At 43.3% G+C, this 18,811-nt stretch overlaps 1 protein-coding gene across 1 annotated transcript in view; it reads right to left on the minus strand.

Annotated features, from left to right (window-relative positions):
* Positions 1-1,445: 1,445 nt before the first annotated feature.
* kif19 (kinesin family member 19) overlaps positions 1,446-18,811 on the minus strand; it is a 33,959-nt gene continuing 16,593 nt past the window's right edge. The window contains exons 3-20 of the mRNA XM_084343201.1: positions 14,280-14,390; positions 14,083-14,170; positions 12,806-12,942; positions 9,208-9,333; positions 8,919-9,113; positions 6,977-7,123; positions 6,737-6,859; positions 6,426-6,582; positions 6,147-6,321; positions 5,847-6,045; positions 5,493-5,763; positions 4,796-4,920; positions 4,540-4,703; positions 4,344-4,449; positions 3,724-3,847; positions 3,141-3,529; positions 2,634-2,802; positions 1,446-2,530 (exon numbers count right to left, since the gene is read on the minus strand). Coding sequence (XP_084199327.1) covers positions 2,415-2,530; positions 2,634-2,802; positions 3,141-3,529; positions 3,724-3,847; positions 4,344-4,449; positions 4,540-4,703; positions 4,796-4,920; positions 5,493-5,763; positions 5,847-6,045; positions 6,147-6,321; positions 6,426-6,582; positions 6,737-6,859; positions 6,977-7,123; positions 8,919-9,113; positions 9,208-9,333; positions 12,806-12,942; positions 14,083-14,170; positions 14,280-14,390 — 2,922 coding nt within the window. The 3' untranslated portion in view covers positions 1,446-2,414. The remainder of the gene's footprint in view (positions 2,531-2,633; positions 2,803-3,140; positions 3,530-3,723; positions 3,848-4,343; positions 4,450-4,539; positions 4,704-4,795; positions 4,921-5,492; positions 5,764-5,846; positions 6,046-6,146; positions 6,322-6,425; positions 6,583-6,736; positions 6,860-6,976; positions 7,124-8,918; positions 9,114-9,207; positions 9,334-12,805; positions 12,943-14,082; positions 14,171-14,279; positions 14,391-18,811) is intronic.

Consider the following 18,811-nt stretch of genomic DNA (forward strand, 5'->3'; position numbering starts at 1 on the left):
CTGGAGCCGTAATCCCGCCGCTCATTGGTCGCTCGGCACGTCAGTCGCGCGACGTGTGGATTCTCATTGGACAAGAGCGCCGTCAACGTAAGAGAGGAGGCGGTACTTCCGGTCCAGGCTTATCCGAATACAACAGGATGAAATCTTTTACTTCTTCACTTGTTTGTCTTTTTAATCTCATTTTTCAAAGATGCTCTCAGTCACACACCTGTTGAAATATTACAGGTTATAGAAGTACAAACATTGTGTGTTTTCTTACTTTTCTGAGGCTGATTTAATCGATTTTTAGTCAGCTATCATCCTTAAAAACCCAGTAAACCTGTATCAAACACAAGAATAGTGCATATGAAAACAGGGAATTCTAGTTATATGTTAATAAAGCTAATAATTCAGCACCGGCTTCCTTATTTAATCATAACTTACGAAACATACATAAATAAATAAATAAATATGTAATATATATATATATACACACACATATAAATATATATACAAATAATAATTTATAACCAAATATGTCCTGCAAAAGTAGTTTAATTCATCAACTGTTATGTATTTTAAAGTAAGTATGTATTCTCCAGCACCCACTTACTCCTCACCATACATCGACATACTGAAGGTGCACAATGTAGTTTTAAAGAACCGGCAGGGTGCAGGAAATATAAACAGTGTTTTAAGGACCTTATTGTCCGCTAAGAACAGTTTGTTAATTCAGTTATGGAAAATATAAATACATGTGTGTTATTCCAACATTAATACTGTATATTACATTTCTGAGTTTGAATTGTTTTTTCCAAAAACTACATACTGCCCCTTTAAGATGCTCTGAGCAGTTGTTTTGGAGCATTGATTAATCATGGCAGTGAGTTTTGACATGTGACCTACTACGACTAAATAATGAATTAGAGCTTCCAGCGTGTATTAAATGAACGTTTATGGTCCCAGAGCAGTTTTTAGTGACTATTTTTTAGTTTAAAATGATTATTTCAGTGTTTTTAAAAACAATAAATCACCCTTTAACCACTGTTTAGACACACTTTATCATATTTATCCTGATCTGTATTTCCTAAAGTTTCTAATTAATAGTCTCGGGCTGTCCTCTAATCATAGGAATGGAAAAAGTACAGAAAACTTGCTGCTTATAAAATATGTGAAACAATAAATGCAAGAAATCTTGAAATGAGTAAGATCCCTTGAATTATAAATGTGATATTTAGCTCCTCAAGTTTCTCTTTCAGGAGAAATGTGTTGTCATTCAGAAGAGTTTCCACCAGATGGCGCACTGTAGCTTTCTTCTGTCCAGAGGAGGCCACTGTGCTCCATCTAGTGGACAGTTCAGAACATTCACTCCTGTTGATTTAAACCCTGATCCATTCGTTTGTCCGTCACATCTGATCCCAATCAAGTTTCCAAGGATGAAAAAATGAACTGACACCAGAGAATAATCCCCTCTTCACTTGCCTCGTTTAATTTATTTGGGTACAAATAAAAAAAAAAATGTTGTTGTACAAAATAAAGCATAGAAAGTAGTAATTATGAAAACAATGTCAATGACAACAACGTACAAGAAAAAAAAAAAAAAGGCAACAGTTAAATAATTCATTAAAAACAGCCGACTAACCTGGAAAAAAAGCAACTTGTGGTTCTATACATCTACACAGACAGACGTGACATTTAACAGTCACGTTTGGGTAAGAGAAGGCAGAGACCCGGGGCGTGAGAGGACAGAAGTGCACAACAATGAAGATCATCAAGGTTTTTTATGCAAGTATTAGTGTGCCATTCAACCGAAACAACATCACTACAAGAAAAACGGATGCTGAAACAGTTCGACAGTAGGCCGTCCTCTCCTCATGCATCTTTTACATTGCCATTAGAGCAACGTCGCCTCAGCTTCTACATCCTTTGTTTACATTGTTACTGTAAGGTTGAGCCCCACAAACATCCCCATTAGCTTGATGTTTCAGTTTCTGGTCTCCATAACAACCACGGACAAATTACCAAACGGTATATACTCATAATGCACAAACATTAGTACGGTGTTGCATTCACAGTGAGCTCGACGCCATCCCGACACATAATCCAGCACGACAGCAAGCTAACGTGGAAACACGTGACAGAACAGAACACGTCTGGTGATCTTTGGCGTCTGCGGGTCTCAGAGCCCGCCGGCGCCGGCGCTCAGTGCCCACGACGAGGCACAGAGGAGGCCTGTGTGGAGGCGTCCAGCTGCTGTCTGGTCGCTCTCCCTCATACTGCCTCATGGCCTTGCTTAATGTGTCACTGAGAGGTGAACTGTTCATGTTAATGGGGTGGGTTTGGGTTTGGTGCTCAGTTAGAGGAGAGGATTCCCCTCCAGGCTCAGCTGGTGTGGTTTATTAGTGCTGGTGTTGAGGACAGATGTGGGTGAGGGCTCAGTGTCTGCGTGTGCGCTGGCCCCCGGTGCCTGTGGTGGTGATGTAGAGGAGGGGCTGGGGCTGCCGCAGCTGGGGCCCCCGCTTCAGGTTATTCATGTGGGCTGTGGAGGACTCTGCATTGGAGCGTGTAGAAGGACAGGAAAGGACAAATAAAGCTCAATAAAAAGATTATTAAAGAGGAGTGTCAGTCTACATCGGCAGTGAGAGTGATCTCACCTGTTTGCTGGATGCTGTGGGGGGCCCTGACTTTGGCGAGAGGAGGGACCCCTCTGTACTGGGGCCGGAGCATGGGAGCCTGGGGGAGGGCGTTATTGTGGAGGTGGGGGTCTGATGTGCTGTCCAGAGGGCGGAACCTCTGAGCCGTGGTTGTCTTGGTTTGTGGCAGCTGTGAGCGACAAGATGAAGAAATTATGAGACAAAATGTCTCCAAAACCAAACAACGGTCTAATAAGCTGCTGCTCAGTCCTGTGTGAACTGTTTTGGGGGTTCGTGGATCACAAACATATCATGTGACACCAGGATAACATCAGGATAAAACAGGCTAAAGGGCAAGTCAATGCCAGTGTTGTCATGTCTTACTATTCGATGTTTAACTGCATTTATTCTAATTTCAGAGGAAGCACCAAGAATTTTACAATATTTGTTATTTCAACAAATTCCCATTATAATAAAAAAGACAAAAAGAGGCCTGTGATACTTCTACTATGAGGCTATAATACTCACTGCTTGACCAGTGACCTCAAAAGACCGTGAGCGCCTCTTCTTGCGGCGAGCCTCGAAGTCCACATCGCGCGGCGTTTGGTTCTTGGTGGCGACCTGGCGGTAACGCGGCCGCGTCCAGGTCACCTGCAGGCCGGGCCCCTCGCCCGTGCTGCTGGACAGGTTGTCGTCCGAGGTGGCGTGTCTGAGCTCGGGGCTCGGCTGCCTGCCGCGCCGCATTGGCAAACCTCTGGGGGGCGCCTCGCTCAAAGAGAGGCTGCTCTTCTGCTTCGTGGGGTCCAGGGGAGACGGGGGAGGGGGTAACCGCAGGGCATCCACCTCCAGGGCTTTGGAGCGACGACGGGCTGCTTTCACTACGATGTTCTGGACCCCCCTGAGGATCTGCTGCCGCTCTGTGGAGACGGAGGAGATGCTTTCTGTTTTTACTTTACTCATTCTCTTTATCCTCTAGTATCTACTTGTCTGCAAATAGATACAATCCTGGGAAGGTCCAGGTTTAAAGTGTTGGGAGCAACACATTAGAAGCGTTACTTTTGTTTTTTATGAAAATAGTCATAAATCATACACACTCGTTTGAACATCTTACCAGTTCGTGACAGAGGGATATCAGCGCCGGCCTCGCTGCTCTCGGGCGATGAGTCCAGGTGGCTGCTGACACTGTGGCTGAGATGGCTGTAGCTCAGAGAGCTCTCAGGAAGCAGCGGCTGCAGCTGTGAACATGAGATGCAGAGTGCCACACGATGATCAGACATTCACTGATGTCAGTGCCATCTTAATCACCTCTGTGTCTCTCTCCAAAACTACACTTTGAATGGGGCATTTTGGTTTCTCGCACTCGTAACTCTTATTTCATCTCGTGCATGAGTCACTCCTGATGCATTTTCACAGCAAGACGATCAGATGGAGGTAATATTATTTGAAGCCTCGAACAAAGATGTAACTCTGCTGGGGTAAAAAACCCAGAATGCACGAGCTGAGAGTGAATAACTATTACAGCTGCTGTTCGAGTTTCTTTTATGGAGCTGCGTGGGATGACAATGAAAATGTTCTATCAGAGGGAAATGTGAGTTTAATTCAAAGAGGAACCCACATCGCCTGAAGTGAAATGGAAAAAACGGACGAGACATTATTCATTCACAGCGTGGCGCACCTCTCAAGGATAGCTATTGAACTGGAATAAACCAAGCCTATTAGAATTGTCCTCACCTCTCTGTTGCCCTTCCCGTTAATGTGGATGGGAGGTGGCGTCATTACAGCCGAGTTTTTCATCTGCCTGGCGTGAGGGCTGTTCTTAAAAACTCTGTTATTATCCCTGACACGGGGAAAGAGAGAGAGAAATGACTGTAAATGCAGTCCTTTGTTAATTCTAAACGGGAAACGTTGAAACAAGACGTCCTCTTACAGCTCAGGCTCGGGCAGAATCGGCGGCAGAGTGTGTCTGCGGATTTTGGCTTGGCCTCGCCTGTTATCAGCGCACATGTTGCGCACACTCTCCTGGTCTGAGTCCATGTCCTGCATGTTGTCACGAGCCTGACCGGGCAGGGTGATCTTGGGTAGAGAGCCCTCCTGGAAAAGAGAGCGTTAATATTAATCACACAGACCTTATTAATATCTTCACATTTTTAATGCTTTGTTTGAGTTTGTCGTGCAGGAGCTACCTTGATGGTGTGCCTGGTGGTCACTTTATCCAGGGCCATGGCTCTGTCCAGTTTCCTCTCATCCAGCTCCCTCATGTACATGTCATACAGCTCCTGGAGGTGTGGAGGCACCAGCAGACTGTGGTCTGGAACACAACGCACACAGATAATTCATTAGATTTTCTTTTAGACTGGTCAACTATGTCTACTTGTGTTTAAATGTTAGGGAGCGGTATGATCGTCCCAATGTAACAGATGGGGAGTTATTTGTGTAAAATGAGTTTAACAGTGGAGGCGAATCACATCCCTGTGGGACGCCAGTGTTCATGATCACACTTAAGAGCCTGCTATTAAATCTGACCACCTGCTTCCTCCCCTGCAAGCAGTCCAAGATCCAGTCAGCCAGGGACATTTGGACTCTCGGGAGGACTTTATCACACAGCCTGGACAGTAGAATTGTGTTAAAAGCTGTGCTGTGATCAACAAACAGAACCCTTGTGTGGGTGGCAGACGTCTCAAGGTGTCGATGAACTGAGTGCAGACGTACTGACTCTGCATCACTGACAGACCTTTACACCCGTTTGCAATCTGATGAGGCCTCTATTGATCGACTAATCTATTTAACACAGTTTTGCTGCTCAAAACCAGACTTGTGTAAGAGCAGTTAACCAAACAACAGATATTAAATAGAGCCATTTGTCTTAGTGCTGATGCTCACCATCAATGAACTGTCTCTGCTGCTGTATGATCTCATCACACAGGTGTCTGTGCTGCTCGAAGCGCTGCACCACAAAGTTTTTCTGCCGGATGACGTTGTCCTTGAGCAGCGCGTGCGACTGCATCTCCGCGTTCTCGATCTCCAGCTCGTGGACCTTACAGAGGAGGCACAGGACCTCCCGCTGCTCCTCTGAGCTCACCCGTCTGGGCAGCAGCTCCTCCAGGCGCCGCGCCCGATCCCGAAGCTCCAAGAATCTGCGCTCGAGCAACGCCTTGAAGATAAGCGGGAATAGAACAGTTAATGATGTGTGAACAAACCATTTCTTAGTTTTAAAACATAGATCAAGAAACCCACCTTCTGTTTCTGGATCTTCTTCTGTTCAGTCATGAGTGTGACCAGGGTTTCTCGGGCCACCGCCACCTCTTGGGTCTCTGTGCTGTCCGGAGGAGACTCGGGAGAGTCAGAGTCCTTCTCGCTTTCGTCCTTGTTGACACTTTCCTTCCTCCTTTCAGCTCGCCACTTCCTCCTGCGTCTACTCCGCTCCTGCTCCCAGCTGGGAGACAAAAAATACATGTAAACCTCCAGCAACATTTAAACATCATCAGGTTTATAATTTACAGTTGGAGTAAACAGACATAAATCATCAACACTGACTCTGCAATGGTTAGCAGGTGTTTGGAGGTGTCGATCTGGATCTCCATGTTGCTGTTTTCCAGCTCCATCAGGCTTCTCCTGATCTCCATCTGTTGGCGAAAGGCATCCAGGAGCTGCTCCCTCAACTGGTCCATCTCTGCCCGACTCTGGTGGCTGGAGTGGGCCTGGACCTCCGCTGGTGAGCAGAGAGGAGAGAAAGTTAGTGTGAATTACAAATATGAGGAAACAGCTTCTTTTGGCAGATGTGCTTCCTGTGGTGGAGTCTGGACAAGACTTTACCCTGGACATGGCGGATGTCTGCCCGGTCTGAGCTGAGCTGGCGGCTCGCCTGATCTGCGATCTTCTTCTTGAGCCGCTGGATCTCGCTGCGCAGGTCTGAGATGATGTTGGTGTACTGGGCGATGTGGTATGACACGTTTATCAGGTTCTTCTTTACCTGGAGCCCACAGAGATGAGGAAGTAAACACTATTACAGTAACTGGATCTGCTTCAATGGCAACAGATCTGGTAGTAATAAGTTTGTCCTGTCGACTCTTTCTCACATAGATATAACTGCAGTTAAGGATAAAGATATCGTGTCCTGAGCTCACCCGTGTTCGAATGCTTTTGGCACGGTCAGCGTACGTCAGCGTGTTACGAGACTCCTCAAAAGCCACAGAGGCGGGGCTGATGTGGGCTATCATGACTGTTCGGCTGTTCCCGCCCAGCGAGTCCTGTCAATCAAAGACATCAGAAGAAAATAGAAAACATAAATAACATCAGAATGACAGTACAGTATTTATAACAGATTCAGTGGAGCTGGTCTCTTGTAGAGTCTTTAACTGCTGTACCTTCAGTAGTCGGGTCAACTTGCTGTCTCTGTAGTTGACGTACTTGGTGCCGTTCTTGTCACTCAGGGCGTTGATGCAGTTGCCCAAAGCCAGGAGGGAGCGGTTGATGTGGGCGCCCTCTTTCAACCGCTGACCCCTATTCTGAGTCTAACAGAGGGGCAGACAGATAGGTGTTAGCATTATTTATTAATTTCACTTCATCATATAATTAGAGCAGAAGACAGCTGATAGGAAACGAGGGTAATAAGAGCTGGAGGATATGCAACAAACCCACACAGCTGGACGCTGTAATTACACGGTCAGAGTGTTAAAGGCTCTGAAAGCGAACACGATATTTTCTGATAGAGTTCAAACGATGTCAGTTATTTCAGTCGAGGGATTTCTGTATTTCATTCGAGTTCGGCCTTCGGGCTTAGATAGGAAAAGGTGATGCCACATATTTCCATGAACCAATCAGAATGTGGCACCATTTTACGCAGATTTTGGGTTGTCTGGTCGATGTCAGTCAAATCTAATTAAACCTCCTTTATTTATTATTTATTTTCAAACATCCCCATAAGTTTGATATGTTTTATGTGTTTATTTTATCTTAATTTGTATTATTCTATTTGTTTACTGTGAGCGTTATCCTGTTTTGGGACCATGCTGCATGGTAATTCTGCACTTAAATAAAATGTATTGATTGGTTCATTTATTCTTGCCTATTTAGACATGAATATTTAACATTACAGAGCAATACTTATAATTAAAACCAACATTTTGAGGGCTTTAAACCCGGAGTGCATCCCCTCTGCTGGACCTACAGACTCTTGGCTGTTTCCACTCTTGCCCAGGAGATGGCATCGTCTCCTACGTTTGGTCTAATAATACTTGGCTGAACTAAATCAACCTTTACTAACCACATGCACTCCTCGTCTTTGGAGGCAGGAAAATGCTCCCTGTGGTCTCGAGTGACAAACAACTCCCTGTTCTGCTCAATTACTAATGGAGGCCATATGTGCTATTCGTCATTAGTACAGGTGTGAACCTTCAAACAGTCTCCACGGTAAATAAGTGCTCTCACTCAGTGACCATTTGCATGTTGTTCTTGCGGTGTGGAAGGACGCTGAAGTGTTAAAAAAGGCGACAATGACGAGCCATTCATCTGACAGACAAGAGCAGACTCAACCTGAGAAACTGCCGACGACGATCTGAACAAATTCTTTACAACATCCTCACTCGACTGGTAACAAAGAAAAGGTCAAAGCAGTAATTTAACTCAGAAAATGAACCGGCGCACAGATGGTGAGTGTTCACTTCCTGTCTGATAGTTCAGCCCTGCTCTGTGTGACATCACAGACAGTACTCTCAACAGAGCAGCTAATCTACATGTCGTAAAATCAATCAAATATTAATCACTTAAAATAAACAATTTAATATATAACCATGTTCTGAGATAATAATATTACTGAACACACAGAGAGAGAAGAGGACAATCTACAGCATGATGGTTACATAATGTCATAATCATCATCCGACATTTTGGGTAAACTGTTTGTACAGTTTGTTACTTTAATGAACTGCATCATGGGCCATAATGGCAGATATAAAGAGGCTTTTATTAACGTCTCCTGAGATTTACGGGATCCATAATCCTCCGGACTGTTGTAAAGACACACTGCCAAGCATCCCCAGTGAGCAGACTGCTGTCGAGTCTAGACACACTCACAAAGCAGACGCTTGTAGTTTGGAGGATATACATGTGTAATGTATAATACAGGAAGCAGTGTATGTAACTGGCACATTAGCCAAGTATTTCAACTTTAATTTGGCAGAAAAGTAGTTGAGAAAAGTGAAAGCAGCCATTTAGAAAACCACATAAACCGACAACCTGCACCGCTACTAATGAAACATCATTTCAGACATTTAAACACCTCCTGACTGAGTATTTATACACACACACCTGTGCTGCTCGCTCAGAGCCGGCGAGGTCGATCATGAAGAGGCGTGCGAAGCGGACCTCCTGCAGGACATCGCGACTCCGGCTCTGCTGCTTCACAGCCACCTGCAGCACAGCGTGGGAGCGAGACGACGTCTGATTGGCCGCTGTGGGCTCCTGGGTGCGCTGCTTGTTGCCTTTCATCAGCAACTCCATGATCTGAAAACGCACAGCCAGAGTTCTTGGTCTAGTTAAAGTTGTGATTAAATTTAATAAGAAGTCATGTCATGCATGGTTAGGACGCTTGTCTGACCTCTTGTGCGTTGATGGTTGACACCTCTGTGATGCCTGCGACCTGAATCACTCCTTTAGCGTCTTCTCTCAGGTCCAAGAAGCCCGAGGACGGGTTCAGCAGGTCCCGGATCATCTCATTGTAGATCTAAAGAGACACACATAGAAATATAAAATCGTCAGCTGAACGCACTTGCAATAAAAATTAACGAAGTAGAGATGTGTCTCAGTGAAGCATAGTTAAATACAGCACAAGTCAGAAATGTAAAGTCTATGTATCTGCTTGACTTCTTTAAGTTATGTTCCATTGAATTAAAGTAAAATGAATCAACTGGGAGGCTGTTAATGTCCATTTAAAAGGCTCCATTCAGTCTTTCAGGCCTCCAACACAAACACAAACCCAAACCTGGTACAAAAACATCAAGTGCTATATTTTCAGCAACTTGTCATTTAGAAACCACAGCTTGCTGGGTGGCGGGCTGTCATCAGCCGGTGTCAGTGCTCCTCTTTCACAAAGAGAAAAACTCCGGTGATTTCTCTGGACTGACACTGATGATGCAGCAAAAGCAGCTAAACCCACTTAAAAGGTCAGCGCAGGAAGTGACATCCTGGAAAGTGACCACTGGATGACAAACCACTGGGAGGTTGGAGCTGGAAAGAGTTTTTATTTGTCAAGCCGACCCCAGCTACCAACTCTGAAAGCAGGATGCTTTTACTGACACTGACAGTTTAATGTTTGCTCTATTAGTTTTTCCATCTGTACTGGTTTGAACAAGACCAAGAATAAGTCATGCTTGTGGCTCTTTGGCGCTGCACTTAGGCACAATGGGGCTTTGAGCACATATGCGCATGCTAACATGCACAGAAGCTACAACGGTGTCTCCTGCCATTGAGAAATAAATGTGGAGCGAGCGCTGCGCACATGTGAGTGGTAAAGAATAGCTGAAGGTTATTTTTTATGTATATTTATTAGCTTTCCCTGTATGCGTTTCTGCACGTGTGTTTTAGAGATTGCGCGTGTGAAAGAAAACGTGGTTTGTACAAGAAAAGCAGCAGATGTGTGCACGTCGCTCCGTGAGGCTGTAAAATGGCGTTTCACCTCTTTGCGGCAACAGATTGCTCCCTGGAAACAGCAAACACTCCCGTAGCCTCGTGTCAGGAGTTCGATATAGGTCAGAGAACATCCAGACTCAATGATTGGCATTTTAATAGGAACATTTTCACTTCCACCCACCAACAGTGCCACTAAAGTGCTAAGCCTCAATAACATTGTCAATCATTGAACATAATGACAGCTTTTGGCACCGAAAAAACACACAATGTTATTTCAGTGTCTGATGCAAACCATCCTCTCAGCAGGCAACATTTGGTGCCACTCTGCCATTTTCATTTTTAATGCTCTTTTCATGTTTGATCTTTTTATACAAGGTCATATTCATCATCTGCCTTTGTCCCTTTCTTTTCTTTAATTCCCAACCCTTTTCTCTTCTCCCCTGTTCGCACGCTCTCGTCCTTTCCACCCCGACAGCCGAACATTATGGAACAAATCTGACTCATCTCCTTCGTTCTCACACTGCCGTCTTTTGCAGAATGATTTCAAGGAGCAAAAGTATAATAGACACATTGTGCACTTGAAATCACAAAACACATTCTGAATGTGGCAGGCAATTTCCACGGTTCACATTTTATAAGATTTCTATATTATTTCCTCTGTTTAAAAAAAGGAGTCTCTGCTATGTGGAAGGCGAGAAGTATAAACAGAAGTGTAACTTGAAAAGGCTTTTTAAAGGACAGCCTCACTCCGAGCTATAAATATCATATACGCTAGAAAATCATTACTGATTTAAAATTGTCCAAAGTCAAGAAGAACAATATTTACCTCTTTAAATAGGAATATGAGTCACAGCAGTGTGACTGCTATCAGACTCAAATGAACCGGTTTCTATCCGATGCTACTGTATTAAGGGCTTTGTCATTAAACACACAGTATGAGCTGTACATGCTTCTCAGTACTGAGGATTAGAAGCACGGCCAGCGGGCGAACAGCCTGCCGTCTTATCTGTGGTCCGTCCATCCTCCAGGGACAAAGGCTGAGATCATCACTCAGACAAATCAATAATAATAAAACATTAAATTCATATATAGAGCTTTTCATAACTTTGCCTTGCCTTATCGTTATATCGTGATGTCTTTCCTGGTTTTAAAAAATGCTACATTTCAAGTTATGACATTTTCTGAACTCTTCTACTTGTTCTAATACTTAATACCCACTGATGATTATTTATCAAAATCCCGTTGAGTTCATATTTTGTGAAAGTACCAACAGTTGTTCCTACAATGTTGTTGCAATGTTGATATCTTGTCATGTGTTTAATAATATCATGATATTGGATTCTGTGGCCAGTCCGAACATTTCTGAAGTTCTTTCAAGTAAAAGCAAAATATCAAGATATATATTGTGAACCACGATACAGCCTAAAAATATTGCGATATTATTTTAAAGCCCTATCTAACAGTACTGTGGGCTTCTGTACAACGAAACCATTGGTGTTTGACATTGTTTGTACATCTAGTCCAAGCTACAGCGCTCTTGAATTACCGCTTAATGAGATGTAAGAAAGACAAACGTCCTTGGTCTTCAAACTAATTTCGAGCGACGGTCTGGTCATATAATTCCTGCCTTCCTTCTTTAATAAGTCTCCATTCATGCCACAAAGTCTGAGCGATTTAAAGTTTTCAGTCACCCTGTCTCGCTTCATCTTATATTTTTTCAATATTTTGTCAATAGTCTCTCCCAAGGATACCGAGGAGATACAACATAATAGGTTACCATTATGTATCATTATATGTACTTCGAATATAAACTAAGAAAGTGTGTCCCTGCAGTATTCAGCCCCTGATAATTTGCCTGAAAACAGACAGAAAATACATAAAAAAGCAGACGCAGTAGAAGACAGGAGACAGGAGAAATTAGTAACACGATAAAGGGGTGAAATCACTGCTGCACTTTGCTTTTCAGACACGTGTCTGACACTAATTGCCTCCACTAATAACACAATATGGCAAATCAATGAGTCAGTTAGTGGAAAAAAAACTCCAGCCGATGGTTTTAATGATTGTTCTGAGGCCGACTGTACGACCGCTGTTTCCAAAAATGATTGTAAAGAAAGACGCGTTCTTTAATTTCAAGGTTTACTTTAACAAGGCAAAGCAGCACCTTTCAAAAGGAAATTCAAAGTGCTTTAAAGAAGACCTATTAAAGACAGCGAGATGAGATATCAAAGAAACACACAGTGTGGAAATAACTGGTGATCTGTGTCTACAGGGCGGAGGATGAGGACGCCTGCTCAGCTCATCTCAGACGTGAAACGAATGCCAGACTTTAGTAAAGCTACACCAGCAGTATCTGCCTGCATTTGGCATTAGCTAACAACCTCAGATCTTATCAGTGTGAACAGATGACGGCGAAAGAAGCACTTCTAATTGTGACGTTGATAGAAACAGAGATGGATAAAGGCGATTCAAATGTGGAGAAATCAGAAGAACTCTTTGAACAACTCGACTTCACAGAAGAATGGCCCGAACGTCTGGAGACAAGTTATGGAAGGTGCAATGCTGACCTCCAGGTAGGACATAGATACGCTGTACAGCATGTCGTCACTGGTCTCCTCGATGGCACGGAACAAGTCGTTCAGCGTTCGAACGTAGATTCCTGGCTCCTTGTCAGTCCCGAGCATGGTGTACGTCTTCCCACAACCTGAAGACAGAACACAACATTTAAGAAAAACAGCTTATGATGCTCATGTGTTTACCCCCTTAGTTAACATGAAACACCAGCAGCTTTTTAGACTTTTTAAAAAAAAAAAAAAAAGAAGAATTCAACACTTCTATGTGATTAACTTTTAAACATAAGACTTTTTGATTTGTTCTTAGAAAAAAAGCTAGTGGCTTGTGGCAAATTTAAGCCAGTTTCCAAGCTGCCCTCATCAATATTTCATATACTATAAACAGTGGATAAATGACTGTGTATAATGTAAAAGGTGTCTTAGTGTCTTTCAGCTCCTTGTTTTGGTTGTAAATGTGTAACTTCACTGTTCTGGCTCTTTCTCACTGCTCTCATCACCATCACCTGTTTTCAGACGCAGCTGTTGTGAGCAATAAAAGCTCTGGCACACCTACTAATGCTACCTGGTCAGCACCAAACCAGACAGACAAAGTTAGCACCTGGCTGGTGGAAATATTGGAGCATTTTGCAGCTATGTGTAAATGTGCTTTTAATCCATTTCAACAACAACAGAATAAGGTGATAATAAGGTGTAAATCTGTGGCTCCAAAGACAAAAAAGCTTATTCATGCGGTTTTTAAGATCCCACCAAAGTAAAAACTGTAGTCTAAACCAAACCACCGTATGGAAGGTGCTAAGTGTTTACGATGTCCTTATGGCAAAAGGTTCAGGATGTGCCGTCTTAATTTGTCCTTGGCTGACCTGACCACACGGGGAAAGCAAACACAAACACACTCTAAAACCCCTGTTTACTTGTCTACAAGAGGAGACAAAGAGCTGTGAATCTCTGAGACAGATGGACGCACAGAAGGCAGAAGAAGTCAGTGAGACAGATGGATAACTTGATGGGGAAATGGTGCTCGACTATTCTTTGACAATCTGTCGCTACCCACAGGATACGTGGGAGGTAAAGCATTCGTCATTTTCTAATCAGACCTGCACTCGAATTAAAAACCAAAACAGATGCAAGTAAGAGGCCTCACCTTTTTGGAGTGTACTGACTCAGAGAGAGATTATGCACCAGAGAAGCTAACACATGTGCGTCGTTGAGACACACACACACACACACACACACACACACACACACACACACACACACACACACACACAAACCTGTGGGTCCGTAGGCAAACACGGTGGCATTGTAGCCGGATATGAGGCCTTCGATCAGCCCTTTGGTTGTAGCTCGATACACCTCCTCCTGCACATGAAGAAGAAATTAAACTTAGAGGGTTCAAGTGCTCGAAACACGAAAGCCACATTCGTTTCATTAAGTTTTTGTTTCATTTTAACTTTCACTCTTGACCGACCTGACTGGCTAAGTAGTCGAACGCCACATCAAACATGTAAGTCTTCTCCCTGGAGCGGTTGGCACGCAGGATGTCGTCTGGGTCCTCCATGGGGTCCATCAGAACCACCATCTAATGATGAGGAGGAGGGCAAAGACAGGAAAGAGGAAAAAAAGAGGCACACGATATGAGTGGGTGTTACATCTCCAAGCCTGTTCTGACATCTGAGCAGCCAATTAACATGATGATGCGTCTCCTGTCAATCACTGTGGAAAGTTTGGCTAATGAGCAAATGTGCCCTGGAGTCAACGAGTCCAGGTCCAGCTTGAAAATGTGAAAATGAATATTACTGGAATTACCTCCTCAACGGAGTCACAGGAGCTACTGCTATTGTTTACTCTTATTATTGTTGTGTGTTATGCAAAGCTGCAAAAGAGTAATGACAAAAAGCAAGGACAACTGGAGCGTCAGCTGTCAGGGCTGGCTAACAGAGGATGCAGATGGCTCTCTGCTGCAGATGTCTGTTTCTGTTGAAAACACTTTGGTGTACATCAAGGAAATTTAAACCAGACATTCACAGCTGACAGCTTCTGGCAGGTTTATCTACTGCAATGATTCCCAACATTGTTTGTTTAATGTCCCTGCACAGCTTGATCAGATGAGCTCATGTTATTGTGGATGTTACTGTCATAATACAAGACAATATTTGTTTTTTCTTCAGTAGTTTACTGAAGTTTATGTTCAGTGGACATTTCAAGCATCTGTTTCGACTCTGCATACTTGACGAGCTTTCACACACTCTTAATTGAAGTGGGTTGTGATGAGGACAGACCTGAACAGACTTGGGTTTGTGGAGGACATGTTCTGTGCAGTCAGGTTGTTGTAGCTAGAAGTTAACGAGTAATCAAGACACCCAAGATCAGCCTCGCACAAATTTGTAATCCTTTTTACGTGGTTATTTTTCTCCTAAAATGATAAAACGTGGGCCAAATCATCAACTTACCAAGAAGGTGAGCTACTCCACAATCAGGTACATGTGATTGGGAATCACAGATCTACTGTACAGTTTAACTGAGTCCGGTGGACAGGGCTTGAGACTAAAAGGGACCCGGAGCCGCATCAAAAATGTACTCACTCATAGATACCAGCTACCTAAAAAGGCCTGATCTTTTTCCATGCATTATTCCCCTCTCTATCCTGATCTGCACCAAAACTTAATGGGGTCTTTTCTAGGTCGAGGTCCATCCTCCGTCCAAATTTCGTGGAAATCTGTTCAGTAGTTTTTGTGTCAGCCTGCTGACAAACCCACCAACAAAAAAACTAACAGACGTAAGTGAAAACAGAAGCTCCTTGGCTGAATTATTAATTGTCAGAAATGTCAGTGGAAGCTGTCGTCTCCAATGTACGACTCACTGACAAAAACAGCCCCTGTTCAGATCGAGGACATTTCATAGTACGTATGCATCTATGCAAATGGGAATCCACTCAAGCCATCTGCTATACTGTGAATCCTGCTTATAGGACATAAAGCCAAACCATCAGCCCACACGTCAAGGACATTCACACTGTGGCATCTGTAGGAGAGTGAACAGGTGTTTTTTCTACAGAACAGTAGAATGAATGTATGAATACAGAAGGAGATGGAGATGTATCATTGTTCCAACTGAGCCTAAGCCAGAACCACAATCATCAGTAATCACAGCTCTCCAAAAGAACATTTAAGGAGACGGTGCAACACAACATCAGACAAAAAATATTATAATGTCCTGACAAATCAGTGAGTGGGTGCAAACAGCTTGACAGGTTGTTGACAGCTGAAGGAAAATTATTCCCTGCACACTATCGTGGGCTGGTATCACATGCTTTGCAAATGTTTAAACTAACAATTTTTTCCACAAATTTTTAATCTGCTGATTCTTTTTACGATTATGTGATGAATTGTTGAGTCGATAATATGTCCAAACATTTTGAAAAATGCTCATCGCAAATTTTAAAGAACCCAAATTGCTTCATTTGTCCAACCAACAGGTCAAAACCCAAATACTCTTCATTTACTGTCATAAAGGACAAAGACAAGCAGCAGATCACATTGAAGAAGCAGGTATTGGACATTTTTGCTCGGAAAATGACTGAATTGATTAACCGTTTCTGAGAGTAAAGTAATTAACTGCAGCTCCACTGTGCACTTGGCAGAGTCAATAATAATAAAGAAAACAGGAGAGCACACAGGAACCTCAAGCTCATTACAGGTACCACCCTGGGGCAGCTGGGAGTTTGCCAGGTTTTTCAGCTGATCAGCTCCGTTCGGACCTGGAGAGTCCTCCGAGGGCTGTAACGCTGAAGCACCCGGCTCGTTTGATGACCCCCTCAACCACTGAGCTGCTCACTTTGAAGCCTCTCGATTGAAATTCAAGAGCAGAGATGGGGAGCTGGAGGAAAGACGGAGAGGCGGGAGAAATGTCTGCAACACCGCTACTTGTTTGTCCTTGGAGTTAACTCCTTTACTGCGGTCATAACGTCTTTTACATTTTTTTTCTAGAAGAATACATCTTTTCACAGCATGCACATGCACAACGACACAAGGACAACACGTGAGAAGAGGGTAGCATGTGTAGCAGGTGATGCTACGCTCTCTCCTCTTCTTTCTCCACATCCTCTTTACTTCCTGCTTCTCCTCTAACTTTTCTTTGCGGCTTCCAGCTCTAATGACGTACGAGTTCTGATCGCATTTCACAGGAAAGATAATGTGAACAAGGGAGTCCTCCTCTTAGTATCAGAGGCACTTAAGCCACTTAATCTTGGCCAATCTGGTGACCTTCAGAACCAGTTTGTGTATGGTCAGAAGAAGAAAAAAGTGAAAAGCTTGTCATAAAATGGCAGAGACGGAGTGATGAGGATTAATGTTGAGATAATTAAGAGGATAAGGATCGGCAGCAGGCTTGCATTCTTGTCTACTTTGATCGTTCCCCTTTAAAATATCCAGCGGTGTCACACTTACAAATGTTTTCAAACTGTGGTCACTGGCTTGACTCTTCTAGTCTGCTACTCCAGCACCACCCCCTCCACCATGTGATATGAAAGTCTGGTCATAAACATGTAATGCGGATGTGTTACGGCACATTTAGTAGAAATGAATATATGGTATGTATGACACGTATAAATGTGAATGTATCAGTGGTTTGCAGAAACATTAACAATCATCTCCTTAATCATCAATAATTGATATGAACATAAATATTCACAAGCCAAGTTGGCAAAAAACAAAAATATGAATCACAACCAGCATCACCTATTCTCCATCCCCTCCCACTCTGCCTGAGGTCTTATATCGTGTTTCAATATAGCACAAGACATAATTTAGCCTTTTCTGTCTCATTCTTGTGTTTTTGTTTTCAGATAACTGCGTGAGTATAAAGCAGTGATGTGATTATGGATCAGACAGTATCAAAGCAAACACATCTGAATACATAAACATAAATACAGATCAATGAAAGATCTGCACAACAGAGCTGAAGGCAACAGAACAAAATTATTGATTACTACATTCAACACAACTGAATAACTGTGTCAATCTTCTCTTTGGGAAAGTTTTAATGTCCTTGTTCACACTAAAGTGTGACAAAGGTGTTTTCACAGAAATTAATTTGCTAATTATTTTGAAAATCAATTAATAATTTCAGTCATTTTTCCAGCACAATTGTCAGACGTGGTTCCAGCTTCTTAAAAATTGCTGCTTTTTTGCCAATTTTTGATAGTAAAAGAAGAGTCTTTGGGTTTTGGACGGTTGGATGGACAAAAAAAACTATTTCAAGTCATCACATTGGGCTAAAATTATCAGCAGATTAATTGATAATGAAAATAATCTTCAGTAGCAGGCCTCGTGAGCGCAGAGCACAGTTTGTCGATGAAAGGCTAAAGCAGGGAGATAATTTAGCCAGCGTAGTGTGAACAGCTGTTACTATGTGCATGGTGTGTGCGTGTGAATGTAATTGTGTTCCTTGAGAAAGCTGATGAGCGCGTAACAACGCTCTTACATAATTGCATGTACAGTATAGCAGGTATCAAATAGTGTGTGCATCCATGCACATTTTGTTGGTGTGCGTGCACTTGGGAAAATCATTAAAGGCCAGGGGTGTTGATAACACCTCTTGTCCCGTCTGTCATCTGTGTTTCTTGAGTTACCTTCCACAGCTCCACCTGTGAACATGCACACACAGCAGCTGCTGCTCTGGCAGATTCTATACCGCTAATTTTCTTAAGGTCTCCTGATAAGACTGTAAGGTGCTGGCTCTGATGACAGTACGCTGTGTGGCAACATAAGACGGGGTTTCTGGGCATGTGCCTCAGGGTTTTGCTGCCAATAATGACTTTATACTTTGCCAACATAGGTGCCCTTCTCAGAAAACTGTCCTCTGGGTTCAATTAAGAGGCTTCTGAGCAACAAAAGACTCAGGTGAAGAACAGGTCAATCTTAGCTGCAGAGTGTTGACGTCTAGTTTACAGAACAGGTTAAGGAGCATGTGGAATCGTGGCAGTCTCATGGAAACCATTAA

Source organism: Pagrus pagrus, assembly GCF_965226575.1.
Source record: "Pagrus pagrus genome assembly, chromosome: 21".
In the NCBI taxonomy this organism is placed as follows: Eukaryota; Metazoa; Chordata; class Actinopteri; order Spariformes; family Sparidae; genus Pagrus; species Pagrus pagrus.